This window comes from Ipomoea triloba, chromosome 12, assembly GCF_003576645.1.
Source record: "Ipomoea triloba cultivar NCNSP0323 chromosome 12, ASM357664v1".
Taxonomy (NCBI): Eukaryota; Viridiplantae; Streptophyta; class Magnoliopsida; order Solanales; family Convolvulaceae; genus Ipomoea; species Ipomoea triloba.
The window spans coordinates 936739-953825 of NC_044927.1; the positions used below are offsets into that span (position 1 = coordinate 936739).

The following is a 17087-nucleotide window of genomic DNA, read 5'->3' on the forward strand; positions in this document are numbered from 1 at the left end:
GGCTAACAACGCATTCTCTAACAGGAATAGCAAAGACCCCTTGCTTCTTCCTTATGTATGAATTTTTAGCCCCAACTTCAAAAAGGCATTTTCGGGGACTAGCCTCCTTCCCTTTAGTCAATAGGGAATTTCCTCTCCCGCTTGTAGTCGTTCCATTTTCACTTCCTCGCACATAATTAAGGGAGCCATTGAAAGGTGACTAAAACCCCAAACCATTTCCTTATTATGAATGACCATGCATGGAGTAATCTTATGAGCAATACAATATATATAAACACAAATATGTAGAGTTTTAGTTGAAAGAGTAGGTACAATTGGGATTTCGTTCCCCCTTTCTTTTCGCATTTGATGATTTTTGGCTTTAAAAAAAAAATAGGTACAATTCAAAACGTGAATCAAGAAGTTCTAATGGGTCATATATCTATCTAGAAGGCCGTAGCATTATACACGACCTAATTTTCTATGCATTCCAATTTCAATATATTTAAGTTGGGGTGGTGATAGACAGGTTACGTTTTTCTTTTCCATTAAGGCTCCATTTGGAAAGCAAGCACACCACATATTCATTGACCACATTTTTCTCCTTAACTTTTTGCTAAACACAACTTGTAAAGAAATAGCTATAGGACTCTCACATAGCTAACTTAGGAATTAAAGATTATAAGTGAAAACTGTATTAAGTAGGGATTGAGCAAATTACATATTAACACATTTTCGAGTGGGGGTTACTTGTAACTCAAAAAATAATGTTAATACATGCTATTTATGTTTTAAAATTATATATATATATATAAAACAATGCCATTACAACATATATGTTGAAGCTAGAGCATTATATATCCATCTTCAATTCATCTCTGGCATTGAAGGACACTAACCGGCCGGGGACTACTACACTACCTAACGCAACAAAATACCAGTCACGCCATGACCCATTGCGTACTGATCAGAGCCGATCCTAAGTAAGGACTCTGACTAAACAGAAAAAAAAAGTATCAATTTTATGCGGCGGCGGGTGCAAAGGCGAGCATCTCATGAACAGTCTCATTGGGCTTCACCCACATCTCGGCGTCGTACGTCTTGGCCGTGCCGTCGGAGGTGGTGGCCTTGATGGTGAGGTAGTACTTAACTCCGGCCACCACCTGCTTCTCCGCCTTGATCACCTCCGTGAAGATCAGCCTCTTGGCACCGTTCTCAGGATTCTCCTTCACTTTCAGGCGCTTGTTGTACTCCATCACGCTTTTCCTCCCCAGATTTTGAACCTCCACGTTGCTCTTCACGTCACTCACTTCTGTTTTCCCGCCTGAGAGCGGTACCGCGCCCCCCTCTTGCGCCGCGGCGTAGCCTGCCAAGACTAGAACCATGGAAACCACAAGGAGAAGGTTAAATAGTCCTGCAACTTTCGCCATTATTCTTTTTTTTTTTTTTTTTGAGAATGAACAGATGAGATCTGATCTGTTGTTTATTTTTTATTTTGAGTGTGGGGAAGAAGATGAGGGATGGAGAGGTATTTATAGTGGGTTGGTGTGCCTAGGTCTGAGGATTACCGCGTTTAGCGCTGTTGGGTGGCTTGGCTTTTCTTTCTGTTACGTTAACAAACAAATTTAACCTTAAAAAGCGAGAAAATGGTCGATAAGATCACACAAATTATCGAGGAATTGAAGAAGATGCATGCTTGATCCGAAATTATAGTGGCAAACTTAATTTTATGTCAATTATATTACTGAATTGGGAACAGCCCAACTAACTTAGGTAAGTGACGATAGCGAACGTGGGTGTACCTGGACCGTTAAACGGACAGAGAAAGACCCCGTGAATTTACCAAAAAAAAAAAAACTTAGTTAACTTATCGACTAAAATTTGACTTTTAATGGGAGTGGTTAATTTTCAGTGCACACCCTCGGATATTGAGTGTGAGTTTTCTTTGTCACTCAAAAAAAGAAGGCTAAATTGTCATCCCGCACCATGAACTATATTGAATTATTCATGCCACACCTTGAACTTTCATAACGTCCATTTCGATACACAAATCATTAATTTTTTTTTCATCTACCATATTTTACAGGTTATCTAAAAGTTATAGGTAATCTATGCTGACTTGGACTTTTTTTTTTCTTCTTCTTTTTTTTTTTGATTTTTTTTTATTTTCTTCTAAACTTTTTCCAGCCCAACAACCGATACCAAAACCGTAAAATAATAAAAAAAATCTTATATTTAGGCATTTAGCTACTGGCAGTAGCTAAATATATATAAAAATATATATATATTTAGCTACTGCTATTAGGCAGTAGCCAAAATAATAATAAAAAAATTTATAATATGGTTTTTATAATAACAAAACATATAATTATATATACTACAAAAAAAATTCCGGTTGAATTGGATAAAGTTTCCGGTTCTAATTTGTGTAACCTTGGAACCGTGAAGAACGAAGCGCGGTTACTCCTAGGTAGGTCGTCGGTGGGCTCGGCGCACGCTGTCGCAAAGGAGGGGAGTAGTGGATTGTGGAGGGACTGCGGTGATTTGGTCTAGTGAGCACTGGTCCGGTTGAAGGCACTGGGGAGGGTCAACGTGAGGCGTTGATTTTTGGGGTTTACTTAAAAATTTTGGGTTGACTTAAAAAGAAGACCCACATAAGCTAATTACCTGTGCCATGTCATCATAGTAACCTGGTAACTTGTAAAAAATGCTAGATAAAAAAAAATTAATGGTTTGTGTATTGAAATGGACGTTATGAAAATTCAAGGTGCGGCATGAATAATCCAATATAGTTCATGGTGCGAAATGATACTTTAGCCAAAAAAGAATTTACAATCAAGATCCAAAGAGATAAATGATCACCGCATATCATATCTATGCAACATGCATGAATAGCTTATCTAGCTTCTAGCTAGTTAATGTTGCAATGGCAATCTATGCAGACATGGTGGGTAGTGGCCAGGCCAGGGTCCAAATTTGTATTGGCATTATGATATATAGCCCACCAAAAAAAAAAAAAACAAAACAAAACAAAACAAAACAAAAAAAGACAAATGTTGTCCGTATCTATTTATGGAAAGATAAAAATAACACAATGTCTTCTCATCACTTTCTATAATAATAATATATACATTAATTAATAAAAATAATAAGAATATGTAAGCAAGGTGGATCATGAATTTGGCTAAAAAATGCATCCTTTGTGTCGGTTTGAACTTTGAAAGGACGGCAACAAGTGCAAGCAATAATTATATTATAGTAATTATATTATAGTGTCTAACATGAGCAGCTCAATTAATCACATGGGTAAAGTTTAAGAAAAAAGATTATGGGTCTAGTCTCACCAGCAATAGTGTGAGAGTACCTCTCAAAGTGAGACCGTGAAGAGTTCCTTATGTGCATAAGCAAATGTCTAGCCTCTGTGTTCAACTGAGGTCGGGAAGTGGTGGGTCCTTGGTGATTCAACCTTTTGGTAGGGTCATTGTGACCATTTTAAACCAAAGATCACATATTCAAGTCAAGAATGTTGGCATAATCATGTTGAGCATGTTACATTGTAATCACCAAAAAATAATTCTAATTGATTTTTTTTCTCATTGTAAATATAAGTTGGTAGAATTATAAGTAGGCCAAATTAGCCCTCTTATGGGGTTTGTGTTTGGTATGATAGAATTGTAATTCCATTCCTACCAAATTTCATGGGTTTTTTTCTTATTGTAAAAGTATGTTGGTGGAGTTATAAGTAGGCCAAATTAACCCACTTATGGGGTATGTGTTTGGTATGATAGAATTGCAATTCCTTTCCTACCAAATTCATGGAATTTCTGATTGGTTGCGTTTCTGTATTATTATACAAAGGCATTTTACTTTTTATTCATTTTTTCTTTCAATTCCTAACAATTCTATTCATGTATACCAAACAATATAATTTGAATTCTCATCTTATTCTTTTCTCACAAAATTACAATTCATTTTCCTCCACTTACAATTGGAGACATATGCCAAGATATGGAGTAATCTCATGAGCAATACAATATATAAACACAAATATGTAGTTTATATAACTATATATATATATATATATATATATATATATATATATATATATATATATATTAGCTTATATAACTATATATTAGCTTGTAATTTTAGTTGAAATAGTAGAGTTCCAAATGTCACTTGTGTTCAAAAGGTGTGTTGAACACACACATACACAATGTGTGTGTTTCCTTCAAAACGTGAAACAATGACCCATTATTATATATTTTATCATGTTATATGTATCTACATCTACAAAGGGTTCGTTTACCGAAAAATAGCAAAAAAATCACAACAAAATAAGAATGTCTAAAATAAATAATAATAAATAATAAAAATTTACATCCGAAACCTTGACTAGTTTGCAAAACCGAGTTTGATTTGTAAAACCATGAGAGAGGGTAGAGGCTTGAGGAAGAAGCATGAGAGAGGGTAGAGGCTTGAGGAAGATCACTAGCTAGCTAGGACCGTTCTCACATAGCTAACTTATTAGGAATTAAAGATTATAAGTGAAAATGTATTAGGCGACCTACATACTACACATTTTTTAATAGTGGGGCAGGTTCCCAGTAACTCAAAAAATAATGTTAATATGCTATTTTTAAATTATATATATATCTTATAATAAATTAACAAAAAACAACGCCATTATTACAACATGTTGACGCTAGCATTGTATATCCATCTTCAATTCATCCCTGGCATTGAAGGACCCTAACCGGCCGGCAGGGACGGAGCCAAGATTAGAGGGAGAGGGGGGCCAAATTCATTTAAGAGTGAACAATTAAATATATTAATATTCATTTAATATATATCAAAATACATAATTATAATACAAAAATATTAATTGAATATATACTAAATTTTTTTGCAATATGCTTTTCAAAATACATACACTAACAAATAAATACAAATTGTACGAGAATAGTATATGAATACCCTTCTCTAAAAAAAAGTATATGAATACCCAAAAAATGCTTGTAATAAATACAAATTGACCTTCAAAATATTTTATGAAGACAGCACCCACGAACTTAACAAATCCACGGCGGAGCAAGGAAAAAATGAGCTCTGACAAACAAATGGAGAATGAAGCAAGGAAAAAATGAACTCTGACAAAAAAATGGAGAATGAAGCAAAAGGAAGATGGTTTTCTTTGTTCTTGCCGAGCGAAAGAAAGAAGAAAAATGGTGTTTCTCCTCATTTTCTGCTTGCAGCCTACTGCCAAATAAAATTAATAAAATTGAGAGTTGAAGATACAAGTGGGTCTTTAATTTGAAAAAAAAAAAACTACGACTTTCAAAAAAATCTGAAAAAAAATACAAGTGGGTCTTGAAAAAGAGAATGAGAGTGGAAATTATTGTAAAAAAGTGTGGCATTCCTCATACATTGTTGTCTCCCAAACGGCATTTGAATATAATAAATGCCACATAAGGGACCCAATACCACAAATATATAATAATATAAATAAGAATTTGCTGAATTATTGGGAGGCTCGAGGTAAGAAATGGACAAATGTTTTAAGGAGGGGGGCCAAAACATGTATTATAATAACTTTAAAAAAAACCATGTATTATAATAGTAAAATCTATTGGGTTGGGTGGGGGGGGCCACGGCCCCCTTCACAATACATGTAGCTCCGTCCCTGCCGGCCGGGGACTACTACACTACCTACTACGCATGCATGCATGTATCACAAAATACCATCCGCCACGCCACGGCGCGACGGACTGACCAGAAAAAAAAAATATCAATTTTATGCGGCGGCGGCGGGTGCAAAGTTGAGCATCTCATGAACAGTCTCATCACCGGGCTTGACCCACATCTCGGATTCGTACGTCTTGGTCTGGCCATCTTCGGAGGTGGCCTTGATGGTGAGGAAGTACTTCTCTCCGGCCACCACCTGCTTCTCTGCCTTGATCACCTCCGTGAACACCAGCCTCTTCGCATTGTTCTCAGGATTCACCTTCACATTCAGCCGCTTGTTGAACTCCATTACGGCTTTCCTCCCCAGATTTTGAACCTCCGCGTTGCTCTTCACGTCACTCACCTCTGTTTTCCCCCCTGACGCCGCCGCCTCTTGCGCCGCACAGTAGCCTGCCAAGAATAGAACCGCGGAAACCACAACAAGAAGGTTCAATAGTCCTGCAACTTTCGCCATTATTGTACTGTTGAGGTGGAACAAGATTTTTTTTATTTATTTTTTTGAGAATGAAGAGATGAGATCTGATCTGTTGTTTACTTTGAGTGTGGGGAAGGAGATGAGGGAGGGAGAGGTATTTATACTGGGTAGGTCTGAGGGTTGCCGCGTTAAGCGCTAGCTGTTGGGTGGCTTTTCTTTCAGTTAAGATTTGAAACAAACCGTAAAATGCGACAAAATTGTTGGGAATTGAAGGAAGAAGATGCTTGATCCGAAATTATAGTAGCAAACTTAATTTTATGTCAATTATGTTACTGAATTGGTAACAACCCAACTAAATTGGTTAAATTATCGACTTGATAACCAAAAGACGACAAAGTTATAAGTTTAACTTTTAATGGTAGTGGTGAATTTTTCAATGCACACACTCGGATATTGACTATGAATTTTCTTTGTCACTCAAAAAAAGAACTTATAATCAGGATCCAAAAATACACTCTATCTAAAATTCACCTTATAATCATAGTTAATAAATGATCACAAAGAGATAAATCATCACCATATACATATGATATCTATGTAACATGCATGAATAGTTTATCTAGCTTCTAGCTAGTTTATATTGCAATGGCAATCTATGCACACATTGTGGGCAGTGGCCACAATCAGGTCCAAATTTGTATTGACATTATGATATATAACCCAAAAAAAGAAAAAAAAAACAATTTCATCTCTATCACTTTCTGGATTGTTGACTTTTTTGTACAGAAACTAAGAGCAAAAGACAAAAGTGTGTAGAAATAAAAAAAAAAAGTGAACTAAAATATGTAAAGTACTAGACTCATTACCTAAAGAAAGACAGTTGCAACATTCAATTTCTCATCCCTATTCCCTAGGTTCCATTTACGCATTTAGTAGCTACAGGCTTCACAATTTTTATTTTTATTTTTTGAGAGAAACACACTTCACAATTAGTAATAACAAAAAAAAAAGTTAAAATTCACACATTTATAGTGCCAGCATGAGCAGTTCAATTAATCACATGGATAAAATTTAAGAAGAAAGACTATGGCTCGAGTCTCATCAGCATGCGCATAAGCAAAGGTCTAGCCTGTGTTCAGCTGAGTTTGCCAGGTAGGGACGTGGGGGGTCCTTGGAGATTTAGCCTTTTGGTAGGGCCACAATTACCATTCTAAACCAAAGATCACATATTCAAGTCAAGAATGTTGACATAATTGTGCGCATAAGCAAATGTCTAGCCTCTGTGTTAATCTGAGTCGGGGTCGAGGAGTGGTGGGTCCTTGGGGATTCAACTTTTTGGTAGGGGCATTGTTACCCTTCTAAACCAAAGATCACAGATTCAAGTCAAGAATGTTGACGTAATCATGTTGAGCAGATACTACGGATATGTTAAATTGTAATCACTAAAAAATAATTCTAATTGTTTTTTTTTTTTTTTTTTTTTGTCATTGTAAATGTAAGTTGGTAGAGTTAGGCAAATTATGCTATGGACCCGGGTCCACCTTGCAAGGTGGACCTATGTCTATGTTCGCAAATTTAGAACTCTATGTTCACAATTTTAGAACTCTATATTCACAGTTTTAGATCTCAATATACAAAATTACATTACTCAATATTCACAACTTTTAAACTCTATATTCACAATTTTGTTATATAGATTCAAAATTTGTGCTATATTATTGAACATAGAGTTTTGATACTGTTGAACATAGAGTTATGAAATTGTGAACGTAGATGTATGAAATTGTGAACGTAGAGGTATGAAATTGTAAACACGAAATTATGAATTTGTGAACATGAAGTTATAAAACTATGAACATGTAGTTATGAAATTGTGAACATGGGGTTATGAAATTATGAACATAGAGTGGGTCCACCTTGCAAGGTAGACCCAGGTCCATGGCATAACAACTGGTAGAGTTATAAGTAGGCCAAATTAGCCCACTTATGGGGTATGTGTTTGGTATGATAGAATTGCAATTCCATTCCTACCAAATTTCATTGTTTTTTTCTCAGTTGGTGGAGTTATAAGTAGGCCAAATTAGCCCACTTATGGGGTATGTGTTTGGTATGATAAAATTGCAATTCCATTCCTACCAAATTTCATTGTTTTTTTCTCAGTTGGTGGAGTTATAAGTAGGCCAAATTAGCTCACTTATGGGGTATGTGTTTGGTATGATAAAATTGCAATTCCATTCCTACCAAATTTCATTGAATTTCTGTTCGGTTATTTGGTTGGAGAGAATTGCAATTCTATGGACGAATTATAATAAATTGCATTTTTCTTTCAATTCTGTATACCAAACAATATAATTTGAATTCTCACCTTATTCCTTCCTAACAATTCTATTATACCAAACAATATAATTTGAATTCTTACCTTAGAGTAATCTCATGAGCAATACAATATATAAACACAAATATGTAGTAGTTTATATAACTATATATTAGTTTATAATTTTAGTTGAATCACTAGGTCTAAATGTCGCTTTCAAAGGGTGTGTTAACACACACATAATGTGAAACAAGGACCCATTATTTATATATTTCATCATGTTATGTGTATCTACATCTACAAAGAAGTTCAGTTTTGTTATCTATATATTTCATCATGTTATGTGTCTCTACATCTATAAAGAAGTTCAGTTTTGTTATCTATATATTTTATCATGTTATGTGTCTCTACATCTACCTACAAAGAAGTGGTTTGTCCAATGAGAGAGGGTAGAGACTTGAGGAAGACTTGGAAAATGACTCCCCTCGAGTGGGGGGTTATTTTTCTTTTTGAAAAAATGGTCTATTTTTCTTGACCAATACCACAATTTTTATTTGACCACCTGTATTTTCCCATTCTTGCCAAACACAACCTAATAATAAATAAGTTTCCAAAATTTTCAAAAGAAATAGCTAGCTAGGAGTCCTACCACCGCTCTCACATAGCTAACTTAGGAATTAAAAATTATAAGTGAAAATGTATTAGGCGACCTACATATATACTACCACATTTTCGAATAGTGGGACAGTTCGCAATAACTCATAAAAAATAATGTTAATATGATATCTTTAAATTATATATATCTTGTATTAATAAATTAACAAAAAACAATGCCATTACAATATGTTGAAGCTAGAGCATTATTTATCCATCTTCAATTCATCTTTGGCATTGAAGGACCCTAACCGGCCGGGGACTACTATACTACCTACTACGCATGCATGCATGTATGACATAACAAAACACCAGCCGCCACGCCACGGCGGCGGACTGACCGGAAAACAAAAATATCAATTTTATGCAGCGGCGGCCGGTGCAAAGTTGAGCATCTCATGAACAGTCTCATCACCGGGCTTGACCCACATCTCGGACTCGTACGTCTTGGTCTGGCCGTCTTCGGAGGTGGCCTTGATGGTGAGGAAGTACTTCTCTCCGGCCACCACCTGCTTCTCCGCCTTGATCACCTCCGTGAACACCAGCCTCTTCGCATTGTTCTCAGGATTCACCTTCACGTTCAGGCGCTTGTTGAACTCCATTACGGCTTTCCTCCCCAGATTTTGAACCTCCGCGTTGCTCTTCACGTCACTCACTTCTGTTTTCCCCCCTGACGCCGCCTCTTGCGCGGCGGCGTAGCCTGCGAAGGCTAGAACCAAGGAAACCACAAGGAGAAGGTTCAGTAGTCCTGCAACTTTCGCCATTATTTTTCTTTTTTTGAGAATGAAGAGATGAGATCTGATATGTTGTTTATTTTGAGTGTTGGGAAGAAGATGAGGGAGGAGACGTATTTATAGTGGGTTGGGTGTGCGTAGGTCTGAGGATTGCCGCGTTAAGCGCTGTTGGGTGGCTTTTCTTTCTGTTTGTTACATTAACAAACAAATTTAACCTTAAAAAGCGAGAAAATGGTTGATAAGTCAAAAGATCCCACAAATTATCGAGGAATTGAAGAAGATGCATGCTTGATCCGAAATTATAGTGGCAAACTTAATTTTATGTCAATTATATTACTCAATTGGGGCCAAAGACCTTGTGGTCTAGTGACGCTCGGTGTCCCTGAAAACACTCTTGGAGGCAACTGTTCACTCTTTGTGCTTGTAGCTATGAACAGATATGAACAGTAACAAAGTCAGTAGTACTCAAAAAATGATAACCACAAAGTTACAAGTTTGACTTTTAATGGGAGGGGTGAATTTTTTAGTGCACACCCGAACCAAACCACAAGCACTGACCCGAAGGCAGACAAATGAGCATAGGAAAGTTCAACGGTCACCCGTTACACAAAGATGGCACATTGAAGAGAAGTTACTCCTTGTCATTATTACTCGCACTTAGTATAGGATTAAATGTACGTTACATAGTCACAGAGAATCATTGCACTTGTAGATATAAAAGAACATTTGAACTGACTAATACACGAATATATTCTAGTAACCATTCTTATCATCATTGGTGCTCTTGTTGAGAGCTGAGATCAAATCTCAGGTAAGCTCTACATATTACAAAATATCAGCTTATCATTGGAGATGGTTGGATCAGGATCTAGCGGTTTCCAAAATTCTCGTCACGTGAATCATGGCAACACCTTTGGTGATCACAATGATGGTCTCTGCCAACGGCACAACAATAATTACAGTGGAGGGCAGCAAGCGCCTAAGGCGCATGTACCGTCTATAGACCCCAAGGCGACAGCCTAGCCATTCAGCAGGCAATGGTGGCGGAGATCCAAGGTCAAGTACCCCATGTATCCGCGCAGAAAGATGAAACAGAAGAAAAGAGGACCCAGCTTCTATGTCGTGGTGCGACTCATCGACCGGCCGTTTCTATGCCCGCCATGGGACGGTGGGGCAAGAGGGTTGCTATCCGGCAAAGTCTGTCAAGTAGGGGCGTGGGGGGTCCTTGGAGAGTAGGGTCGTGGGGGGTCCTTGGAGAGTAGGGTCACAGTTACCATTCTAAACCAAAGATCACAGATTCAAGTTTCCCGACCAATACCACAATCTAAGTTTCTCAAAAATGATTTTAGAAATCATTTTCTAAGTTTCTAAACGCTGCCTAAATTTGATTCTTGTAAAGAAATAGCTAAGACTCTCACATAGCTAACTTAGGAATTAAAGATTATAAGTGAAAATGTATTATTAACTATTAAGGATCGAGTGATCTACATACTACATATTTTAGAATAGTGGGGCAGTTCCCGGTAAGTCAAAAAATAATGTTAATATTTTATTTATGTTTTTAAATTATATATATATAAAACAATGCCATTACAAAATGTTGAAGCTAGCATTATTTATCCATCTTCAATTCATCTCTGGCATTGAAGGACCCTAACCGGCCGGGGACTACTACACTACCTACTGCGCATGCATGCATGTATGACATAACAAAACACCAGCCGCCACGCCACGGCGGCGGACTGACCAGAAAACAAAAATATCAATTTTATGCGGCGGCGGCGGGTGCAAAGTTGAGCATCTCATGAACAGTATCATCACCGGGCTTGACCCACATCTCGGACTCGTAGGTCTTGGTCTGGCCGTCTTCGGAGGTGGCCTTGATGGTGAGGAAGTACTTCTCTCCGGCCACCACCTGCTTCTCTGCCTTGATCACCTCCGTGAAAACCAGCCTCTTCGCATTGTTCTCAGGATTCACCTTCACGTTCAGGCGCTTGTTGTATTCCATTACGGCTTTCCTCCCCAGATTTTGAACCTCCGCGTTGCTCTTCACGTCACTCACTTCTGTTTTCCCCCCTGACGCCGCCTCTTGCGCGGCGGCGTAGCCTGCGAAGGCTAGAACCAAGGAAACCACAAGGAGAAGGTTCAGTAGTCCTGCAACTTTCGCCATTATTTTTCTTTTTTTGAGAATGAAGAGATGAGATCTGATATGTTGTTTATTTTGAGTGTTGGGAAGAAGATGAGGGAGGAGACGTATTTATAGTGGGTTGGGTGTGCGTAGGTCTGAGGATTGCCGCGTTAAGCGCTGTTGGGTGGCTTTTCTTTCTGTTTGTTACATTAACAAACAAATTTAACCTTAAAAAGCGAGAAAATGGTTGATAAGTCAAAAGATCCCACAAATTATCGAGGAATTGAAGAAGATGCATGCTTGATCCGAAATTATAGTGGCAAACTTAATTTTATGTCAATTATATTACTCAATTGGGGCCAAAGACCTTGTGGTCTAGTGACGCTCGGTGTCCCTGAAAACACTCTTGGAGGCAACTGTTCACTCTTTGTGCTTGTAGCTATGAACAGATATGAACAGTAACAAAGTCAGTAGTACTCAAAAAATGATAACCACAAAGTTACAAGTTTGACTTTTAATGGGAGGGGTGAATTTTTTAGTGCACACCCGAACCAAACCACAAGCACTGACCCGAAGGCAGACAAATGAGCATAGGAAAGTTCAACGGTCACCCGTTACACAAAGATGGCACATTGAAGAGAAGTTACTCCTTGTCATTATTACTCGCACTTAGTATAGGATTAAATGTACGTTACATAGTCACAGAGAATCATTGCACTTGTAGATATAAAAGAACATTTGAACTGACTAATACACGAATATATTCTAGTAACCATTCTTATCATCATTGGTGCTCTTGTTGAGAGCTGAGATCAAATCTCAGGTAAGCTCTACATATTACAAAATATCAGCTTATCATTGGAGATGGTTGGATCAGGATCTAGCGGTTTCCAAAATTCTCGTCACGTGAATCATGGCAACACCTTTGGTGATCACAATGATGGTCTCTGCCAACGGCACAACAATAATTACAGTGGAGGGCAGCAAGCGCCTAAGGCGCATGTACCGTCTATAGACCCCAAGGCGACAGCCTAGCCATTCAGCAGGCAATGGTGGCGGAGATCCAAGGTCAAGTACCCCATGTATCCGCGCAGAAAGATGAAACAGAAGAAAAGAGGACCCAGCTTCTATGTCGTGGTGCGACTCATCGACCGGCCGTTTCTATGCCCGCCATGGGACGGTGGGGCAAGAGGGTTGCTATCCGGCAAAGTCTGTCAAGTAGGGGCGTGGGGGGTCCTTGGAGAGTAGGGTCGTGGGGGGTCCTTGGAGAGTAGGGTCACAGTTACCATTCTAAACCAAAGATCACAGATTCAAGTTTCCCGACCAATACCACAATCTAAGTTTCTCAAAAATGATTTTAGAAATCATTTTCTAAGTTTCTAAACGCTGCCTAAATTTGATTCTTGTAAAGAAATAGCTAAGACTCTCACATAGCTAACTTAGGAATTAAAGATTATAAGTGAAAATGTATTATTAACTATTAAGGATCGAGTGATCTACATACTACATATTTTAGAATAGTGGGGCAGTTCCCGGTAAGTCAAAAAATAATGTTAATATTTTATTTATGTTTTTAAATTATATATATATAAAACAATGCCATTACAAAATGTTGAAGCTAGCATTATTTATCCATCTTCAATTCATCTCTGGCATTGAAGGACCCTAACCGGCCGGGGACTACTACACTACCTACTGCGCATGCATGCATGTATGACATAACAAAACACCAGCCGCCACGCCACGGCGGCGGACTGACCAGAAAACAAAAATATCAATTTTATGCGGCGGCGGCGGGTGCAAAGTTGAGCATCTCATGAACAGTATCATCACCGGGCTTGACCCACATCTCGGACTCGTAGGTCTTGGTCTGGCCGTCTTCGGAGGTGGCCTTGATGGTGAGGAAGTACTTCTCTCCGGCCACCACCTGCTTCTCTGCCTTGATCACCTCCGTGAAAACCAGCCTCTTCGCATTGTTCTCAGGATTCACCTTCACGTTCAGGCGCTTGTTGTATTCCATTACGGCTTTCCTCCCCAGATTTTGAACCTCCGCGTTGCTCTTCACGTCACTCACCTCTGTTTTCCCCCCTGACGCCGCCGCCTCTTGCGCCGCGCCGTAGCCTGCCAACCCTAGAACAACGGAAACCACAAGGAGAAGCTTGATTAGTCCTGCAACTTTCGCCATTATTGTTTTTTTTTTTTTTTTGAGAATGAAGAGATGAGATCTGATATGTTGTTTATAGTTTGAGAGTGGGGAAGAAGATGAGGGAGGGAGAGGTATTTATAGTGTGTAGGTCTGTAGGGTTGCCGCGTTAAGCGCTAGCTGTTGGGTGGCTTTTCTTTCTGTTTGTTACGTTAAGACACAAATTAAACCTTAAAAAGCGAGAAAATGGTTGATAAGATCCCACAAATTATCGAGGAATTGAAGAAGATGCATGCTTGATCCGAAATTACAGTGGCAAACTTAATTTTATGTCAATTATATTACTGAATTGGAAACAGCCAAGTAAGTTGGTTAAGTTATCAACTTGATAATCACAAAGTTATAAGTTTGAGTTTTAACGGGAGCGGAGAATTTTTCAGTGCAACCCTCGGATATTGACTGCTAGTTTTCTTTGCTTAGCTTACAATCACGATCCAAAGATACGCTCTATCTAAAAATCACATGGGTAAAGTTTAAGAAGAAATACTATGGGTCGAGTCTCACCAGTGACAGTGTGAGAGCAACCACTCAAAGTGAGATTGTGAAGAGTTCCTTGTGCGCATAAGCAAAGGTCTAGTTTCTATGTTCAGCTGAGTCTGTCGGGTAGGGGTGTGGGGGTCCTTGGGGATTCAGCCTTTTGGTAGGGCCACATTTACCATATATTCTAAACCAAAGATCACAAATTCAACTAAAGAATGTTGACATAATTGTGCGCATAAGCAAATGTCTAGCCTCTGTGTTCAGCTGAGTCGGGGTCTGTTATCATTCTGAACCAAAGATCACATATTCAAGTTAAGAATATTGACATAATCATGATGAGCAGATACTACGGATATATTAAATTGTAATCACCAAAAAATAATTCTAATTGATTTTTTTTTTCTCATTGTAAATGTAAGTTGGAGGTATAAGTAGGCCAAATTAGCCCACTTATGGGGTATGTGTTTGGTATGATAGAATTGCAATTCCATTCCTTCATGGAATTTCTGTTCGATTAGTTATTTGGTTGGAGAGAATTGCAATTCTGTGAAGGAATTACAATTTAATAAATTGCGTTTTTGTATTATTATACAAATGCATTTACTTTTTATTCATTTTTTCTTTCAATTCCTTACAATTGTATTCATACCAAACAATATAATTTGAATTCTCACCTTATTCTTTTTCTCACAAAATTACAATTCATTTTCCTCCACTTGTGATATGACAAGATATGGAGTAATCTCATGAGCAATACAATATATAAACATAAATATGTAATTTATATAACTATATATTATCTTATACTTTTAGTTGAAACAGTAGTTCCAAATGTCGCGTTTGAACAGTGTGTCTGTTTCCTTCAAAACGTAAATCAAGGACTCAACAGTTTCGCTATGGAAAGAAGTTTGATCTAATAGGTCATATCTAGAAGGCCTCTAATAGGTCATATCTAGAAGGCGTAGCATTATACACAGCCTAATTTCCTATGCATTCGATTTCAATATATTTAAGTTTGAATGGTGGAAACCTGTCTCCCCTAGTGAAATCCCTTAGTATATGAAAGAGTGAAAAAGTACTTAATAATTTGTTTGGAGCTATGAGAGCAATAAGGGTACGTTTAAAAAGGAAAATGAGGGTCCACTCAGTCAGGTTTCAACCGGTCCAATCAGCCAGCCAGGTTTCAGCAAGTGAATCATAGTCATAAAACGATGTCGTTTCAACAAGTAAAACTAATTTTTATGAGAAAACATTTTCTAGGTTTCTAAAACGATGTCGTTTCAACAAGTAAAACTAATTTTTATGAGAAAACATTTTCTAGGTTTCTAAATGCTGCCTAAATTTGATTCTTGTAAAGAAATAGCTATATTTGATTCTTGTAAAGAAATAGCTAAAACTCTTTACATAGCTAACTTAAGAATTAAAGATTATAAGTGAAAATGTAATTGAGCAACCTACATACTACATATTTTAGAATAGTGGGGCAGTTCCCGATAAGTCAAAAAATAATGTTAATATTTTATTTATGTTTTTAAATGATATATATAAAAAAAACAATGCCATTACAAAATGTTGAAGCTGGCATTGAAGGACCCTAACCGGCCGGGGACTACTACATACACTACCTACTACGCATGCATGCATGTATGACATAAAAAAATACCAGCCGCCACGCCACGGCGGCGGACTGACCAGAAAACAAATTTATGCGGCGGCGGCGGGTGCAAAGTTGAGCATCTCATGAACAGTCTCATCACCGGGCTTGACCCACATCTCGGACTCGTAGGTCTTGGTCTGGCCGTCTTCGGAGGTGGCCTTGATGGTGAGGAAGTACTTCTCTCCGGCCACCACCTGCTTCTCCGCCTTGATCACCTCCGTGAAAACCAGCCTCTTCGCATTGTTCTCAGGATTCACCTTCACGTTCAGGCGCTTGTTGAACTCCATTACGGCTTTCCTCCCCAGATTTTGAACCTCCGCATTGGTCTTCACGTCACTCACCTCTGTTTTCCCCCCTGAGGCCTCTTGCGCCGCGCCGTAGCCTGCGAAGAATAGAGCGACGGAAACCACAAGGAGAAGGTTCAGTAGTCCTGCAACTTTCGCCATTATTGTACTGTCGAGGTCGAACGAGATTTTATTTATTTATTTTTTTGAGAATGAAGAGATGAGATCTGATGTGTTGTTTACTTTGAGTGTGGGGAAGAAGATGAGGGAGGGAGAGGTATTTATAGTGTGTAGGTCTGAGGGTTGCCGCGTTAAGCGCTAGCTGTTGGGTGGCTTTTATTTCTGTTTAATTTGTTACGTTAAGAAACAAATTTAACCTTAAAAAGCGAGAAAATGGTTGATAAGATCCCACAAATTATCGAGGATGGAATTGAAGAAGATGCTTGATCCGAAATTATAGTTGCAAACTTAATTTTATGTCAATTATATTACTG

The 17087-nt window shown here is 38.2% G+C and overlaps 6 protein-coding genes across 6 annotated transcripts; all 6 read right to left on the reverse strand.

Moving 5' to 3' along the window:
* Positions 1 to 696: 696 nt before the first annotated feature.
* Positions 697 to 1464, reverse strand: LOC115998051 (cysteine proteinase inhibitor B-like). The gene has a single exon (XM_031237510.1). It carries the CDS (start codon positions 1407 to 1409, stop codon positions 1002 to 1004), a length of 408 nt encoding a protein of 135 aa, XP_031093370.1. The 5' UTR covers positions 1410 to 1464; the 3' UTR covers positions 697 to 1001.
* Positions 1465 to 4987: 3523 nt separating this feature from the next.
* Positions 4988 to 6252, reverse strand: LOC115998475 (cysteine proteinase inhibitor B-like). The gene has a single exon (XM_031238058.1). It carries the CDS (start codon positions 6176 to 6178, stop codon positions 5774 to 5776), a length of 405 nt encoding a protein of 134 aa, XP_031093918.1. The 5' UTR covers positions 6179 to 6252; the 3' UTR covers positions 4988 to 5773.
* Positions 6253 to 9222: 2970 nt separating this feature from the next.
* LOC115998478 (cysteine proteinase inhibitor B-like) lies at positions 9223 to 9912 on the reverse strand. The gene has a single exon (XM_031238061.1). The coding sequence runs from the start codon at positions 9869 to 9871 to the stop codon at positions 9470 to 9472; it is 402 nt and encodes a 133-aa protein (XP_031093921.1). The 5' UTR covers positions 9872 to 9912; the 3' UTR covers positions 9223 to 9469.
* Positions 9913 to 11365: 1453 nt separating this feature from the next.
* LOC115998477 (cysteine proteinase inhibitor B-like) lies at positions 11366 to 12055 on the reverse strand. Its single transcript, XM_031238060.1, has one exon. It carries the CDS (start codon positions 12009 to 12011, stop codon positions 11610 to 11612), a length of 402 nt encoding a protein of 133 aa, XP_031093920.1. The 5' UTR covers positions 12012 to 12055; the 3' UTR covers positions 11366 to 11609.
* A 1450-nt stretch (positions 12056 to 13505) lies between these two features.
* LOC115998476 (cysteine proteinase inhibitor B-like) lies at positions 13506 to 14199 on the reverse strand. Its single transcript, XM_031238059.1, has one exon. It carries the CDS (start codon positions 14152 to 14154, stop codon positions 13750 to 13752), a length of 405 nt encoding a protein of 134 aa, XP_031093919.1. The 5' UTR covers positions 14155 to 14199; the 3' UTR covers positions 13506 to 13749.
* A 1949-nt stretch (positions 14200 to 16148) lies between these two features.
* On the reverse strand, positions 16149 to 16878 carry LOC115998479 (cysteine proteinase inhibitor B-like). Its single transcript, XM_031238062.1, has one exon. It carries the CDS (start codon positions 16753 to 16755, stop codon positions 16357 to 16359), a length of 399 nt encoding a protein of 132 aa, XP_031093922.1. The 5' UTR covers positions 16756 to 16878; the 3' UTR covers positions 16149 to 16356.
* Between the last annotated feature and the right edge of the window lie 209 nt (positions 16879 to 17087).

Excerpts from the sequence above, each read along its gene's own strand:
- LOC115998051 (XM_031237510.1), bottom strand. The coding sequence starts at position 1,409 with ATGGCGAAAGTTGCAGGACTATTTAACCTTCTCCTTGTGGTTTCCATG.
- LOC115998475 (XM_031238058.1), bottom strand. The coding sequence starts at position 6,178 with ATGGCGAAAGTTGCAGGACTATTGAACCTTCTTGTTGTGGTTTCCGCG.
- LOC115998478 (XM_031238061.1), bottom strand. The coding sequence starts at position 9,871 with ATGGCGAAAGTTGCAGGACTACTGAACCTTCTCCTTGTGGTTTCCTTG.
- LOC115998477 (XM_031238060.1), bottom strand. The coding sequence starts at position 12,011 with ATGGCGAAAGTTGCAGGACTACTGAACCTTCTCCTTGTGGTTTCCTTG.
- LOC115998476 (XM_031238059.1), bottom strand. The coding sequence starts at position 14,154 with ATGGCGAAAGTTGCAGGACTAATCAAGCTTCTCCTTGTGGTTTCCGTT.
- LOC115998479 (XM_031238062.1), bottom strand. The coding sequence starts at position 16,755 with ATGGCGAAAGTTGCAGGACTACTGAACCTTCTCCTTGTGGTTTCCGTC.